This window comes from Rhinatrema bivittatum, chromosome 11 (assembly GCF_901001135.1).
Source record: "Rhinatrema bivittatum chromosome 11, aRhiBiv1.1, whole genome shotgun sequence".
NCBI classification, from domain to species: domain Eukaryota; kingdom Metazoa; phylum Chordata; class Amphibia; order Gymnophiona; family Rhinatrematidae; genus Rhinatrema; species Rhinatrema bivittatum.
The window spans coordinates 28,637,531-28,654,347 of NC_042625.1; the positions used below are offsets into that span (position 1 = coordinate 28,637,531).

The 16,817-nt window shown below is 45.1% G+C and overlaps 1 protein-coding gene across 3 annotated transcripts in view; it reads right to left on the reverse strand.

The window, feature by feature from the left end:
* Window positions 1-14,181: 14,181 nt before the first annotated feature.
* The window catches only part of CORO1C (coronin 1C), a 153,846-nt gene continuing 151,210 nt past the window's right edge, over window positions 14,182-16,817 (reverse strand). For all 3 annotated transcript variants that reach the window (XM_029619428.1, XM_029619429.1, XM_029619430.1), the window contains one exon: window positions 14,182-16,320. In XM_029619428.1, coding sequence (XP_029475288.1) covers window positions 16,201-16,320 — 120 coding nt within the window. In that variant the 3' untranslated portion in view covers window positions 14,182-16,200. The remainder of the gene's footprint in view (window positions 16,321-16,817) is intronic.

Here is a 16,817-nt window from a genome sequence, read left to right on the forward strand (position 1 = left end):
ATAAAGTTTGTACATGCCCCTACCCCAATCCATGACATTCTCAGTGTGACTGGAAATCACATGATCCCCAGGTATAGTGAGGAATTATTTTTCTTATTAATTTTAATTGTTGGATGTTATTTGATATGTCTGTTCTTTAAATATTTTATTGTGTTTTTTTAAAACTTTTTTTAGTTTAATTATTGCTGTTTTTAAAATATTTCTTCTTTCTATAGTTTTACTATTATGATTGATGTATTATATTTTGTGATTTTATTATTGTTTTATGAGGTTTCATGGTGTTTTGTTTTTACATTGTTACACTGCAGTCTGGCTACTTGTGGTTTCCAGTTCAGTTTTTCTCTGCACATTTCTATTTATACTTTACAGTGTTTTTATTCTGTATTTGGTGAAGGTCCATCTGTGTTCTGCATGTCTGACTGAGATTAGGTATTCTGCTGGCATGTAATTTCTGTGTAGGGATCTATAACAGTCTGTCTTGTTCTGTTTTCATAATAGGAGGTGTATTGATGTTTTAGGGCCCAATGTAATATATGCAGTGTTGTCTTTTCATAGGTAGGGTTGTTACTGTTTGAATGCTGGCAGTTAGTGCTGTTTTGGTATGGGAGGTTTACTAAATTGTAATTCAGTTTACATATGGCTTTCTCAGGGCCAAGCCCTCATTCAACTCCCTTTACAATAGGCCTAATATCATATGGGTTTGCAGTGTTTTCTGGTTAGCACCATAGCATTGCATGTAAAAATAATATACATGTTGTGCTATTTTTACTTTAGAAGACCATGAATATTCTTTTTCATGTAAAATCTATTGTCATAAATGCATATTTTTGAATTATGTATGGTGAGAGCTGGGAGAAAGGGTGCACAAGTTGCCTAGGGTGCCTATACCCTTGCACCAAGCTGGAGCCTCCACCACACACAGGGGACAAATGCTGGGGAAACAGAGGCAGGTCTTAGGGTTTCTGGGAGTATGAGGCAGAGCTGCCAGCGTTTGATAATTATCATCACTAATCAGCCACTCCTCTGGGAACCCTGACCCCTGCTTTCCTTCGGCAGCATTTCAAATCATCGACTGAGCCAGACTCCAAGGGAGCACCCCCCCCCCCCCAATGATTTGATCTGTGCTGTAACTTGGGGGGTGGGGGAACGCCCACTCATACTTTACCTCAGGCAGCAGATTGCCTGCGCAGAAGACACTATTTGCGTGCACAAAATGTTTTCTATGCATAAATGCACCGGAGCGCACTGTTAACTCGCGTTTGGACGCTCGCTTTTGATGGGCTAGCTTTACCCCTTATTCAGTAAGGGGTAATAGCGCGTCGAAAACGCGCGGCCAACCTCCCTGAAACTAATAGCGCCCGCAACATGCAAATGCATGTTGATGGCCCTATTAGTTATTCCTGCGCGATTCAGTAAGTAAAATGTGCAGCCAAGCCGCACATTTCACTTTCAGAAATTAGCGCCTACCCAAAGGTAGGCATTAATTTCTCTCGGCATCAGGAAAGTGTACAGAAAAGCAGTAAAAACTGCTTTTCTGTGCACCCTCCAACTTAATATCATGGCGATATTAAGTCGGAGGTCCCAAAAGTAAAAAATAATTTTAAATAATTAAAAAAAAATTTTTAAATCAGCTCGCGGCTCGCAGGTTAAAAACTGGACGCTCAATTTTGCCGGCATCCGGTTTCCGAACCCATGGCTGTCAGTGGGTTTGAGAACTGAAGCCGGCAAAATTGAGCGTCGGCTGTCAAACTCGCTGACAGCCACCGCTCCTGTCAAAAAAAGAGGCGCTGGGTTCGAGCTAATGCCCCTAGCGCCTCTTTTTACCATGGGCCCTCATTTAAATACTAAATCGCACACACAGGAGTGGCCTGTGCACGCGCCGGGAGAGTGGGTGCTTGCCTGCTGTCCTGTATCGGCCTGTATGTACTTTCTTTAGCCACTCATGCCTGAATCTTACCCCTCCTTTTTCATTCACCATCTCTTACCTTACAGTTCAGGGTCCCAACCCTTCACCTCTGCAGCTGCTCCTCCATCTCTCTCTCTCACTGTATTGCTGCCTTCATCAATCTCCTACGGTCTAGCTGCTTTCTCCCCAGTACTCACCATCTCTATGGCTTTCTCACTGCTCCCCATCATCTCCTACTGACTCTCCTTCCAACCATTCCTCCATACTCCTTATATTCTCCCATCCCCTCCAATCTGACTTCTTTGGCCCATCATATCCTAACATAACCCTACCCTCTGGTACCGATTCTCTCACTCTGGTCACACCCTTGCATGCTCTCCCCTTCCCACCAATAAGCTTTCGGACGCTGTCATACATATCCCATCATCCTTCTATGAGTCTCTCTCTCTCTCTCTCTCAAGTGCTGCCCCCATCACCACCTCTGGCTCTCTTACGCATTCCTCCTCTATCACCTCTGCTCTACCCTGCCCCGACACCATTTCTCAATCCAAGCCCACCATCTTGGTGCCATGAATTTTCACCCACAGTTACCGTGGGGTTTTCTTCTACTTTTTAACTACCCCCTGCCCCCCAAATGTAGTCCAGCCAAGGCAGTTCTAGACTTTTACTGGGGAAAGGCTGAAGAGGTTAGGGCTGTTCAGCTTGGAGAAGAGACGGTCTAGAACGAGTAGATGTGACTCTGTTATTTACACTTTCGAATAATAGAAAGACTAGGGGGCATTCCATGAAGTTAGCAAGTAGCACATTTAAGACTAATCGGAGAAAATTCTTTTTCACTCAATGCACAATAAAGCTCTGGAATTTGTTGCCAGAGGATGTGGTTAGTGCAGTTAGTGTAGCTGGGTTTAAAAAAAGGTTTGGATAAGTTTTTGGAGGAGAAGTCCATTAACGGCTATTAATCAAGTTTACTTAGGGAATAGCCACTGCTATTAATTGCATCAGTAGCATGGGATCTTCTTAGTGTTTGGGTAATTGCCAGGTTCTTGTGGTCTGGTTTGGCCTCTGTTGGAAACAGGATGCTGGGCTTGATGGACCCTTGGTCTGACCCAGCATGGCAATTTCTTATGTTCTTATTAGGGGGTACTGCTGCTTAAAGGTGAAAAAAATGCAATTCTTGAAAGGGTTTAACTGGTATATTATTTAGAATTAGTTTATCACAGTAGTGAAATTATGAGATAGTGAAAAACAGAATGAGAAGGGTAAATGTAAAATACAACAAAACAACATCCATGCTGTATTATTTCTTGAATTGTAAATGTACTTTTCCTATTCAGGGCGATTATTTAAACAGTGGGTTCCATTTTCAGCTATTGTGGGGCTCAGTTATTTGGATAACTTTAACCAGCTCACTAGCATGATCTATTCAGCAGGATGGGTTGCACCGCTGAATATATCTGGCTGTCTTTAGAACAGGTCTGTGGCCTGATTAGAGTTAGCCAGCTAAGGTAACGGACTAACACATTAGCCGGATGAGTTATTGGGTTAATGCCACTTCTCCTCGGACCGCCTACCGTCCACCCACAGAATGCCCCCGGATAAGGGGCTGAATATGCCAGTTTTGCCATTCAGACAGTAACTTTTAAATGTCTGTGCTGGCGAACATGTACACACGGATGCTGGCTTGTGCTAACGGACGCTGCTGTTTTATACTATACACGCGTGTATAAAATCGGCAGTACACGTGTACTCTCGCCGCTACCGCGTAAGTGGGGGGATTTCGCTACGCGCTGACGCAAATACCAGTTTCCTCACTTCGCCCTGGTAAAAGGATAGGACTTCTTAACCCCACCAGCTAAATAGCCTCCTTTTTACCCTAATAGCCCTGCCCCTAGCGCTGATTTTTTTATTTTAAAACTTATATGCTATGCAAAGCAGAAATAAAGTTACATGATAAGGGACTCTGGTGTATGCTTGTGCATATAAATACTTACACGCAGACGTTTGTTACAAACTGGGACCTCCCATGTCCCTCTTTTGCCTTTTCAATTTGTGTGCGTACGCTGGTGCTTCTTAAAATCCACGGGGAATGTACCGGCGCGAGACACAGCCTATCTCCTGGCATTGGCAGATATAAAGCTTTTAAAATGCACCTGATAACTTTTACATTATCTGTCTAAATGGCTTTTGAGTAAAGACCTACAGTGTTGATAAATTGTCAGCATACATTCTGAGGGAAATACCATCACCATGTCCAGATAAATTGCAGCTGGATAAATCAAGTTTGTGATTCAGATACGGTGTACTGAAGCCATGAATACTGAGGTTAAGGGAGCAGCTACAAAAGAAAAGACTTAAGGATTTTAAAAGCTAATGTACTATTGCACTTCCAGGACCTGTGCGAGCAATGTCATCTACCTCTTCTCTTCGGTACTACAGGTCTGAAGAGTAGAGAAGGTTGCTAGAACAATTTGCAATGGTTGATAGGAATTTAGATAAAGCAGAGTTGCTTACCTGGGCTCCATCTGTTAGTCCTCACAGATGGAGCCCAGCACAGAAAACCTTTGTTTCCAGAAACTTTGACTGGCACACTGAGCATGCCCTGCATGCCACTATCCACGCGGCGTCCCTCTTCAGTCTCGTATCTTAGCGAAAAAAGATGAGCAAAAAAAATAACAAACCAATGGAAAACCCAACTCCGCTGAGTGGCAGGCAGGTTTCCTAAGGGCTAACATCCTGCTGTCCTAGAAGAACACATGTTACAGGTAAGTAACTCTGCTTTCTCCTAGGTCCATGACACAGAGACTTGCGCATGGAGGACGGTGGGTCCGAGGTACTGGCTGAAAGCTGCTGCAAGGTTTCATGATGGTCCTTCAGCTGAGCAACTGCGTCTCTGACCTTGTCCCCGGTACACGATAGGTCTGCCAGCTTTTCCTGGACCTCTGCCCAAAGGTCAGAGGCCCGAAGCCAGGCCTTGCGCTAGGCACTAATCCCCGCAGCAGATACCCTGGCTGCCGTCTCAAAGACATCGTAAGTTGTTTGTACCTCATACTTCCCGGCCTCCAGGCCCTTTTGTACCACTGTCTCCAATACATCTTGCTGCTGTTGAGGCAGATGCTCTGCCAACTCTTGCACTTGTTTCCACAAGTTCCTGTTGTATTGAGCCATGTACAACTGGTAGATGATACGGGCATGCCTGGATGCCCTTGGAAGGAGAGTCTATGCCCTCGGCCTGGAGAGGCGGAGAATGAATATGAGATCTTTTGGCCTTCTTTAAGGCAGACTCCACAACCACCAACTAGTGAGGGAGCTGATGCTTCTGAAAGCCAAGGGCCTGTTGGACCAGATAAAGGGCGTATGTCTTCTGATTGACCGGGGGGGACAAAGACAGAGCCCAGGTGCTCCCACATGCTGTATAGTAGTTCTAAAAGAATTTCATGGATTGGGATAGCTACCACCTCCTTCGAGACCTCCACAAACTGGAACACCTCCAGCATTTTGTGGCAGGTGTCCTCCTCTGTGAGGAGCTGGAAGGGAATGGTTTCCGCCATAGCCCGAACCAAGCCTGTGTAGGAGAGATCTTCTGGGGGAGAGTAACACCGCTCATCTGGCGGAGAAGGCTTGGAAGGCAAGTTGCCAGAGTCTTTGGAAGAGGACTCCAATGAATCATCGCCCCAGGGATCATAAGGCATATCTTCCTCGCTAATATCCACTGGGGGACATCGAGGGAGGCCGGCGCCCTTGCCCCTCGGTAAAGGCATCGAGGGATGCCTTGGAAGCCTCAGTGCCGGGGTCTCAAAGGCACCGACGGAATTGGGGACATCAGTGCTGGGGGCCCCAAGGGAACTAACAGCCCTGGAACTCCCGATGGCCCAGGAACAGACTCGGGGAATGGAGGCACCCTCGAGGGCTTTGGGCATGGTTGCGCATCTTCCTCTTCGGAGGATCCAGGAATCGGTATCGCTCCAGCGGGGGACCTCGGTGGCTGACAGGGAACTGAAGGAGCCCTGGGTACCGATTGCATCAGTATGACACCCAAGAGGACATCAAGACGCTCCAGCAGGGGCACTAACAGCACCAGTGCTGCTATGGGAACCAGCGCCGGGGCCGGTTCAAAGCTCCAGAGGGCTCAGAGCACAGCCTGCTGCACCCTGCGATCCAACTCCTCCTGAAAGTCCGTTGGAGAGAACGCGGACGATGGTGGAGGGTGAGGCGTCACTGGAGCTTCCATGGGGGGCCATAGAGGCTCGGTGCCCAGCCCCGCACTCAGTAGGGAATGCCTGGGACTTCTGGGTTTGGAAGAGGATGGGGCATCTTCACCATGGGGTCGCTTCGGAGGAGGCGCGGCCTGGGCCGGTACTCCTCCGGAATTGGCACCAGTGCCATGCGAGGACAACTGCAGGTGCTGGTGTTTCCCTCAGTGCTCGGTCCGGTCCTTCTCCAGTACCAAGGTTGACAACGATCCGACAATGGAGAGGGCTGGTTGCCCGAGCCTCTCTCTTCATGAGAAGGAACCCAACGGGACGTCGAAGGCAAAGGCACGTTGAAGGGGTCACCGTGGACCTTCGGTGTCGAGGCTCCCAATGCCAGAGTCGATGGAGCTGACTTTTTGGTTCATAAAGCTGCTCCAACTTGTCCAGCCAGGAACGATGGCCCTTAGGGGTCATTTGAGCAGTCAAGGCACCCACGAACGTTGTGGGAAGCCCCCAGGCAGAGGATACATACTTCATGCGGATCCGTGAGAGATATGGTCTGGGGGCATTTATGAAAACCAGACAATGCCATGAAAAGAAGCTGGTGAGCAATCAATGGCCGATGGCCACCGGGAGGTGACACGCTCGGGAATCAACTGCAAAGATCAAGAGAAACACCTATCGAGACGCTGGGAGAACTGACTGCGAAGAGGGACCCTGCACAGAGGAAAAACGGAGGAAAATCCTCCATGCAAAAGAAGTTTTTGAAAAATTGTGGAGAGAGCTTTGAGAACTGTGAGGTGATTGCTTCGTGAAAAAAAAAAAAAAGAGACTGAAGAGGGACCCCACGTGGCTGTGCGGATAGTGGCATGCAGGGCAAGCTCAGTGTGCCAAAGTTTCTAGAAACTTTGGCAAACGTTTTCTGTGCCAAGCTCTATCTGATGTCGCCCATCTGTGAGGACTACCATCCTGCTTGACCTAGGAGAAAAAATAAATCACTTGTCATAGCTGTCATACAGTTGTGTAGTGACTAGCCTTATCTTATCTGATTGGAGGCTCCAAGGAATTACTGCTTTTTACTTCATTTTCAAAGTTTGTTTGTATCTGTAATTCAGGGGTAGGCAACTCCAGTCCTTGAGTGCCACAATCTGTTAGGATAACCGCACTGAATATGCACAAGATATGTATTTGTATGCACTGCCTTGTATGCAAATATCTCATGCATATTCATTATGGATATCCTAAAAACCAGATGTTTGTGGTGCTCCAGGACTAGTGTTGCCTACCTCTGCCATAACAGATAAATTATGCAGACATTTTTTGTGTGTAATTTCTGTGTACCTATTGAACAGGTTCCATTTTTGCTCTTTAATTATGAAGTTAATAAAGTTTGATTCTCTTTCTACCCATTTCTTGGTGTTAAGGGTTAGCAGCCATGGCCCTTGACGCTTTCTTGGACGATTGCTGCAGAGGTTTGCCATTGTCATCTTGGGTGGGCCCCCATCCAGCTGCTATTCAGATCTGGCCCTTTAGTATTTAAAGCCTAACAAATTCAGGCTTGGGGGGGGGGGGGGGGGGGCGGGCGGGGGGAATTGTATTGCTTACAGCTTAAAGTCTGCTAGGGGACAGGCAATATGCTTAGCGCTAGAATGGCTGCTGACATGTTTGTATGCCACTATATTTTAGGCTCTATCCGTGAAAGAAAACACATTGGGGTAGATTTTATAAATTTACGCGCGCGCAAACAAAAGTATGCTGGGTTTTATAAGATACGCGCATAGCCGCACGTATCTTATAAAATCCGGGGTCAGCGCGTGCAAGGGGGTGCACATTTGTGCAACTTGCACGCGCCGAGCCCTGCGCGCGCTGCCTGTTCCCCCCGGGACTTACGCGCGTCCCGGGGCTCGTGTGCGCCGCCGAGCCTATGCAAAATAGGCTTGGCGCGCGCAGGGGGGGGGGTTTGGGGTAGGTTTTCGGGGGGTATGCGCGTATCTTACACGCGTACCCCTTTGAAAATCTATCCCATTTTATGGTGAACGAATTGCAGCTCTGTACGACACAAGGGTAAGAGTGAAGCTTCATAAAAAATGCTTGACCTTTATTAGTTCTATTTCATCAAAAGATGGGTCATGGTGAGTGGAAATTCAGAAATTCACTGGCATGAAAACGTGCTGCCAGCAGTTCTAGGGTGTACGGCATGTGAAGCAAACACTGAAGGGAATGGGGAAGTAAGATTTTCAGGAATCAGAAGTCATCATAAATGATGAAAAGTTACAAACTTGCAATCTGCTGTGATCATGAACACGGATTGTGCAGGCCTTTAAAATCTTCACCGGTATGTTTTTATGCCGCTATATTTTAGGCTCTAACAGTGGAAAAAAAAAAATAAAATTTTATGGTGAATGAATTGATGCTCAAGCTTTCACAAACACCTCTTCTCATAGTCATTGTTATCTCCTACAATGTTGCTAGAGGTCAACGAGACAAATTTCCAAGCGACGAACCCTCCCCTTTTCCACTCCTGGAAAAAAAAATCCTAGGACTGTAAGTGCTCTCAACTTTGACACAGATACCAAGAAGAAGAATGACTATGAGGATGGTGTCCTAGTCAAATGATGTGAACGCTGTTTGGATTAAATTTCCATATTGGTTTAAAAAAAACAAACAAAAGCTATCAACAGCCTGCAAAGAATGCAAAACATTAATAGAATTGGAATACTACACTTGTACCTTTAAAAGATAAACCTGCCAATATAAAGGCACAAAGTTAAAACCCCCCTCAAAAAAACACTGGACACCAAAAAGTCTTTTGGAATCAATGAAATTTATCGTTGACAATGGAAGCAAATAGTTTTGACAGAACACCATGGTAACGCCATAAGAGCAGATCTCTTTACATTTGCCTGGTTCTTTCTGGGGATAATATGGCTAGGAAAGCTTCAGGCACTGATGGATTCTCTCCAGGTCCCATTAGGCTTCACTTCAGTAAGACTAAACTTGTGCTTTACAAACCAGAAAATGCAAAAAAAAATCTCTTATCCGTTCCCCCTCCCCACTTTTAATCAAAAAAATCCATTTCATTTTATTTTTTTTCTGGGCAAGCCATCAAGTTTACACATTTTCTAAAACTATAAAGTAATTTGGAAATTTCCTCGAAAAACATGGACGTCACAGTAACGTGCAAGAACATCTCATTCCTCATTTAGTTCGGTACACAAAACATATTACGATTCCTAAAACCGGTCTAGAGTCCTAAAATCCCAAAGATATCTGGTATCCTTCCCGCAGCAACATTTCCTGTGCTTTTGGCTGTTAAACAAAGATAAGTCTCAGGTTATAGGACAGGTCACCTCCTGCTAAAGCTGTACACTGCAGTGAGGAGTCAGGGCAATTTTCAAAGTGTCCTCCTTGAGGCAAAGTTCAAGCCCTGTACCTAATTTTTAAAAGGGAACCATTAAAAATTTGCCACAGACTTTTGCACCCCTTTTTCGTGCAGATAAAATTGCTATAGAAATTAACAGGCATCAAATCTGCATACGTTATTCTCGGATCCTGCCCAAAATATGCCTCCCTCTTAATCCAGCTAAAAGTACTTTTAGATATAAGCAACAGCAATTTCCAGAGAACCAGCTTACCTGGGTAAATCACTATTTACCTGGCTAAACGAGTTTCAAAACAATCCCTCTTGGAGTACAACATCTGTCCCTCGATTCATGCTCTGCACCCACCTTCACCTACACAACACTTGACGTCACTGTTCTAATGCTTCCCCCTTTTTTTTTCTTAGGATCCTGGACCATCCTGCCTGCTTGTAACCCTTTTCACACTGAAGAACTCATTGATAGACTTTAATATTTGTGTAAGAAAATGGAAGCGTTTTGAAACTCGGCAGAAACTTGTAGACCCAACAGTTTCCCTTCTAAGCTAAGAATGGCAAATCCACCATTTTCAAGACAAGATTCGAGTGTCAAAGCTTGAATGGGATTTTCAGGTATTTCATGGGAATAGAAGCATATACACATAATTTATCTTTATTAAATTAGTCAAAACAGCAGTGCGTGCCAAGAACTCATTTTAATGCATTATGGCTTGATACAGATGCAGAATGGGGGGAGGGGGGGGATCTTATAGGGTAATAAAGCAATGAGCTCTTTAATTATTGCCCACCCTCAATGTGGCCAGACAGCTGCATGCTGTCTTACAACACGTGGACTCTTACCGTGGTTGATTTGAGGCTTTCCTGAGGGTGGAGTTTGGCAGGAGAGGAAACAAAGGGTGCACTTTTTGTATAATCAAACCAATGCATGTTGTTTCTGAAGCAAAAATAACCTGCAACAAAGGCATGCGCAAAGTTCTACAGGTAATTTGTCCAGAAACAAAAAAACCCCGCAAAACTACTGCTTTGACTATTAGTATAAACCCAGTGGGTAAAAACTGCCTACAGGGTTTATAACACCACATGTAGATGGATTATTTACACCTTACTAGATAAGGGGTGCATACTCAAAAGCCATTTAGACGAATAATGGGAAAGTTATCCGTCTAAACGGCTTAGCCGCATTTTTAAAATGCCTCCCTGGCTAAATTCCAGCCAGATAACGAATTATCTGGGGGCATTCCTGGGGTGGGAAGTAGGCATTCCGGGTTACTCTAGATGTGCCATAGGGCAGGTGTAAAGTCAGCAGTCTAGCACACAGCCGGCTAACTGTAACTTAGCCAGATACGGGTATCTGGCTAACATACAGGTCAATACAGTAAAGTGCGGCCGCGGTTACCCTGCTCCTAACCCGCTTTCTACTCACTATTCAGCCGCGTTAGTCCAACCCGCGATACACTATCCCCTTTAACCGATTCTTACTGTCTCTTTAAATCACCGGGTAACCCCTTCCGCCCGCGGCATGTATATTAGATGTAAACGATCGAATTAGCTATTCCCTCCCATACAGTAACGCGCGCCCCGACTATCGCTTTTTTACCCTGCTGTTTTGCCACGCGTTTAACCTGCTAATTTACCGCCTACCCCTACCCCTGCGTTAGAGGCAGGGGTAAGGGTAGACGGCAAACTTTCCCCCAAAAGGAAACCTAAAAACCTAAAATCCCCTCCTCCCGAAGCGACTTGACATGTTACCAACTTACTTTTTGTTGCTTTCAGCCCCTTCCCTTCTCTGCCGTCCTCCGGAGGGGGCAGCCGGCGGCGAAAGCAGCTTGCAGCGGTCCCCCCCCGCGCAGGTCCCAGTTCTCCTGGCTCAGCCCTCATCTGAAGATTGTGAAGTCAGGTAAGAGCCCACTGTTCTGTGCCCTCTCCAGTCATGGCGCGAGCGAAGTGAAGCGAAGTGTCCTTTCATTGGCTTGAGCGCCCGTCAATGTGGGCGCTCAAGCCAATGAAAGCACATGGACGGGCGTGAATGCGTCACAGACTCTTCTTGGACGCGGCTTGCATTTGCAAGCTATTTACATACAGTATCGAGCGGTAGGTGAGCCGGACTGTGCGTGCGGCAAACGCGGGTGCGCCTGGCACTAACGCAGCTCTTCCTACCGCTCCTTACTGTATCGGCCCGATAACTAGCTGCTTAGTGGCTGAATATTTACCCCCAAGGTCTTTAGGCAGCAGAGTTACCATGTCAGTTTTTAAGTAGTCCCACTTAAAAAAATATAAATGCTCTGAAGAATGATTTCACTTGAAACTGCAAAAAAAATGGCTGGGGAGCTCTGCATCAGCTCCCCCACAGTCTCATCCTATCCTGCATCAGCAACCGAGGGGCAAGATGAAGCTGGTGAGCAGGAAGAGTCCATTTCTTCTCAGCGTTGTCCTACTCACTGCGCTGCAGACTGATTTGTTTATAGGTGGGCAGAACACTACAAAGCTGCAAGGGTGGGAAAGGTCAGCAGCAATGAATGAAGACAGAGATGATTATTGCAGAGTTAACCTTTTGCATATGGAGTGGGGTTTCTTCATGTTAACTTTAATTTTGAGAAAGGTGAAAAAGGGAGGTTTTTGCCAGAGCGGATGTTTTGGTAGGGTGAGATGTGGCTTGAGGAGTGGCCTAGAGTCTGGCAGCAAAGATTTCATGCTAACAAAATGCAGAGTTATGCACTTGGATTGCTAAAAGCCAAGGGAGCAGATCGTAACTGATGATTTCAAGGTGGTCAAATATATGGATTACATGACAGCAAAAGCCAGAAAGATGCTTGGGTGCATAGGGAGAGGAATGGTCAGCAGAAATAGGGAGGTGATAGGTCCCTGGTGAGACCTCAATTGCAATACTGTGTACAGTTCTGGAGGCTGCACCTTCAGAAGGATCTAAACAGGATGGAGTCGGCCCAGAGGGAGGCTACTAAAATGGTCAGTGGTCTTCGTTCTAAAGCATATGGGGATAGATTTAAAGATCTAAACATGTATACCTTGGAGGAAAAGACGAACAGGGGAAATATGATGGTGACATTTAAATACCATAGCCTTTACCATTGTAGTGCAAGCTGAGTTACATTCAGGTACAGGATTTATTTTCTCTGTCCCCATTTATCAGTTTGCTATAATTTTCCTGCAGAGAGAGAGAGAGACTTTATAAGGCTCTCCTATAAGTAAACTATTTGTACTACCGTAAGAGGGGTGAGGTTTTGGTGGTGGGCTAGGTTTTGGGGGGCAGTTTTACATGCACAGTCAGGTACGGACAGCACCGTAGGCATCCGTGAAGATTTGGCGAGTACAATGTACAAATCTCATCTTTGTGTACCTTTCCTCACTCCCAATCCCATCAGATCTTCACGGATGCCTACAGTGCTGTCCGTACCTGACTGTGCATGTAAAACTGCCCCCCAAAACCTCAGCCCGAGTTCAGAATGCCCCCTCTTACAGTGGAATAAAAAGTTGACTTAACACATTTGCCTCCCCAGAGGTGAGCGTTCTCTCTCTCCTTCTCCTCCCCTCCCCCTCAATCCCTTTTTGGTTGTAACGCACAGCTATTGCAGGTACAACGCTGGGAAAAAGGTGAGGTTATTTCCAGCATTAAATCCCACAACAGCACGCGTTACATCAGCGCACGCAACATTAAGCACCCCTCATTTTCATTTACTCCGCCCAGTCTCCTTCTATTTGACTACATTTTTCACATTTGCGTAGGATGCGTTATTTATCACATGCGTTATGGCGTTTTCACGGGCATTAGGGCCCTACTGCGATTTGATAAATGACCCCCTAAGTTTGTACCTGAGGCAATGGAGCGTGACGTGACTTGCCCCAGGTCACAAGATGTGGCAGTGGGATTTGAACCCTGGCTTCCCTGATGCTCAGCTCGCTGCTCTAACCACTAGGCCAGGGGTGCTCAAATTGGTCCTACAGCCAGTCGGGTTTTTACCATATCCCTCATGAGTCTGCACACCATGCACTAGCCATCTCCTCCACGCCTTTATATTTTCATTGATATGGCCAGTGTGGCCTTGGTGTTGGCTTAGTGCAATATCCAAATGACAAGTAGCGCATATGTGTAACATGGACTACATACATATCGTACAATCCTAATACTTTTTAATTGGCCACAAAGCTGTATTGGCAAGATTTTGAAATGCTACATCTGCTCTTATAATTTAGAAGAGCTTGTTGTTGTGCAACCAGGAGCCGCACCATAGCTGTCAGTCAGCTATGACTCATCTTCACTACTTCCCCTAAGATAGGAACTAGCAGGATAAACACACATCCCACCGGTTATCAGCTACACTGCTAATAAAACATGGCCTTCTGCCTAAGGTAGGGAGTCACCGCTCTTCCCTCATCTGCTCGCTTTCCAATGCTGAAAATGTAAAGATGGGGCAAAACAAATGGTCACCTCCCTGCCAACCTTCCAGGAAGACTAGCAGCATGGGGGAGTCAGAGGTCACAAGACCAGCAGGTGACTATAGTGGAGCCAGTGCAATGGCAACCTACTTTTCTAGGAGGTCTGTTTAACACTTATATTGTATCGATGAAGGCGTGGAAAGTAAGTTTTCTCCCATAAAATGTACAACTGGCAGAAAAAGCAGACAGGTACCTGTGAAAGTCAAGGAGAGCAGAGGAGGGAAAGCTGACAACAAGAGTAACATGCATTTAGATACACTGGAACATAAGGCAGAGGTTTATTATAACACCACAAATTTATATTCAATTTTATGTAATCAATAGCAAAGTGAATTACTGACGCACGAGTGAGACTTTCAAACCCTATGGCATGTGGATTTATTTTATATAGAGGAAGAACAGAGTTCGCAGGAAATTCTACTCTTTTCTTTTCAAGTGGAAAGTACATTTTTTCACAGGTACCTTTCCCTTCTGCATCAGCGAACAGATATTGCATATAAGCAACACATCAGACCTTACCTTTCTCACAGCCACACAGGAGCTGTAAAAGCAAAACCCATGGCTTCAAGGAGAAGAGAGGGCCATCAGTCATAGCTACAGCTCCTTGCCGCAATGCTTGCCCTAAGTACGAACATTTGCATACAGACACGCTATTAAAAGGGATGGAAAACTACTGGCCCCATGGACACGGATGCTTTACGATGTATCACACTGGCAATCTTACCCCTTGGCAATTTTATATTATAGCTAAACTGACTGTAAACATTCTGTGGCATAGAATATAACATTTACCCCTGAAGAAACAATACAGTGAAAAACACACAAGTAGGCAGCCACTAAATGATGACAATGCAACCACATGATGACCGAAATGTGCAATATAGTCTGTGCATATATGGAGGATGGGAGGGGGGGAAGGGGCCACACGGGTTATGCAAAGTGGATTATGGCAGGGCCTTGTGAATCTCCTGTGGGGGGGATATCCCTACCAATTATTTTTTCAGTCTCATGAAAGAAACGCCTTTCCACTGTTCTGCAGAAAATGAAGCTGGAAAGTAGGAAATGTAATTGGTTAAAAAAAAAAAAAAAAGCTAGTTTTCCTTTTGACAACTTCAAAAAAAAAATAAAAAAAATTCCTAAAGAACAAACATGACATTGGTCCCACTTTATAAAAGTTTGGGGAGAATACTGATGATCAGAACAATGGAGCACTGATTATTGATTCAGCATCAAACATTGCTACATAACACTTATTAACAGAGCAGAAAACTTTCAATTAAAAATCTGGACTCAAGTCTAGCGCTTTTAAAGGTAAGCAAATCCTGGCAGGCATGTGAAATGTACATTTACCAATCTGTCTCTGTGCATTTGTGGCTTCTGCCGGTACATTTGGGTTATCATGGGGGGGGGGGGGGCGCAGAGCGGCCCTTCGCTCTCATCTGTATCCAACATGACAGTCGTTCCCAAAACGCAACCTATGGGCCTGTCCCGAGGGGCAGCAACGTTCACAGATAGAACATGGGTACACGATGGACACCTGGCCCTGCAGTGCTTGAGTGCACCGTATTAACATTTTATTTGTGCTCTTGAGTATAAAAAAATTGTTCCGTTACCAACAAGCCGTCAGACCACAACACTGTGTCAACAGCAGTTCTAGTGGATACTTAATTTCTGCCCATGTTTCATCTGCCTGACCAACACAGAAGGTCATTTTGCACAATAATACACTTGATGCTTCTTGGTTTACTGACAAACCCATGAATTTGCTACAGTGGATCAGTTCGTGGATGGGCCCCAGTTTTCGATACTATGGGCTTTATTCAAGAAAGGTTTTTTCGCCATAGGCATAGAAGAGGAGAAAAGTCCTTTTTTGAATTAGGCACTGTGTCACGTCGACTTGACCTGTGTGTCTGGTGGGTTGGTTTACAGAACTGATCCACCCCCTTGACATTACAGGATGATTTTCTGTATGACAGCATGGATTACCCATAAACAAGAGTTTAAATTTAAAATGGTTGGTGTCCTTCAGCATGCCCTCTGCCACCTTTTCCCTTTATCCTTAAAGGGAAAATTATGGGAGTGCTGAAGACCGACAAAAATACTTAAATTACAGTGTGATTTGGGAACAATTAAAAAGTTCAAATTAAAATATTTTATATTCCTGCTCAACAGGTGCCTGCAGTGGGATTTTTTTCCTGTGTTGGATGCTAGTGCCTTATGCCATGCGGGGCCTGTCACCAGCAGCCAGTGCACTATTTCAGGGCTTCTGGCCCTCAGCCCACAATCTTCGCCATCTGTTCTTCTAGCTTGGAAATGCGCTCGTTCTGCGTGCTAATTGTGTCTTTTATAGATTTAATCTCTCTTACAATCTCGTCCAATTTTGCTTCATTTTGCTGCAAGAAAAATGTCCAAAAAACCAAAGTTAAGCTTAAAAACAGGTGTAGAAAGCACATCACACTAAGAGCATTTGAGGTCATTAATAGCTACTGGCTGCATTTTAGAACAGAGCCATACACGGATCATGAGCAATTATTATTTTAAGATTAGCCCCAGTGAAATATCTGGATGAGAGGATGTTGTAATACATGGTTGTGAAATGAGAGGAAAGAAAACAAATTTCCCAGCTGCTTGAAGCACCCTGAAAGAAAGATCTCAGCTGGGCTGACAGAATGCAGCTAACTGTTGCAAACATGCTAATTGCTAAATGTTTCTTTATAAATTATAGAAAATACAATCACAATATACATAGAACAAAGTAATATACAGCATTAAAAAACGATTGAGCAGTTCTAGCAATGGATTCATGTTTGTAATCTGGATCAAGGATTCCTTGTCTAGCTTTACTATGATCTCCTTCAAGTAATTTACATTTTTCCTAGTGTGCAGAAAG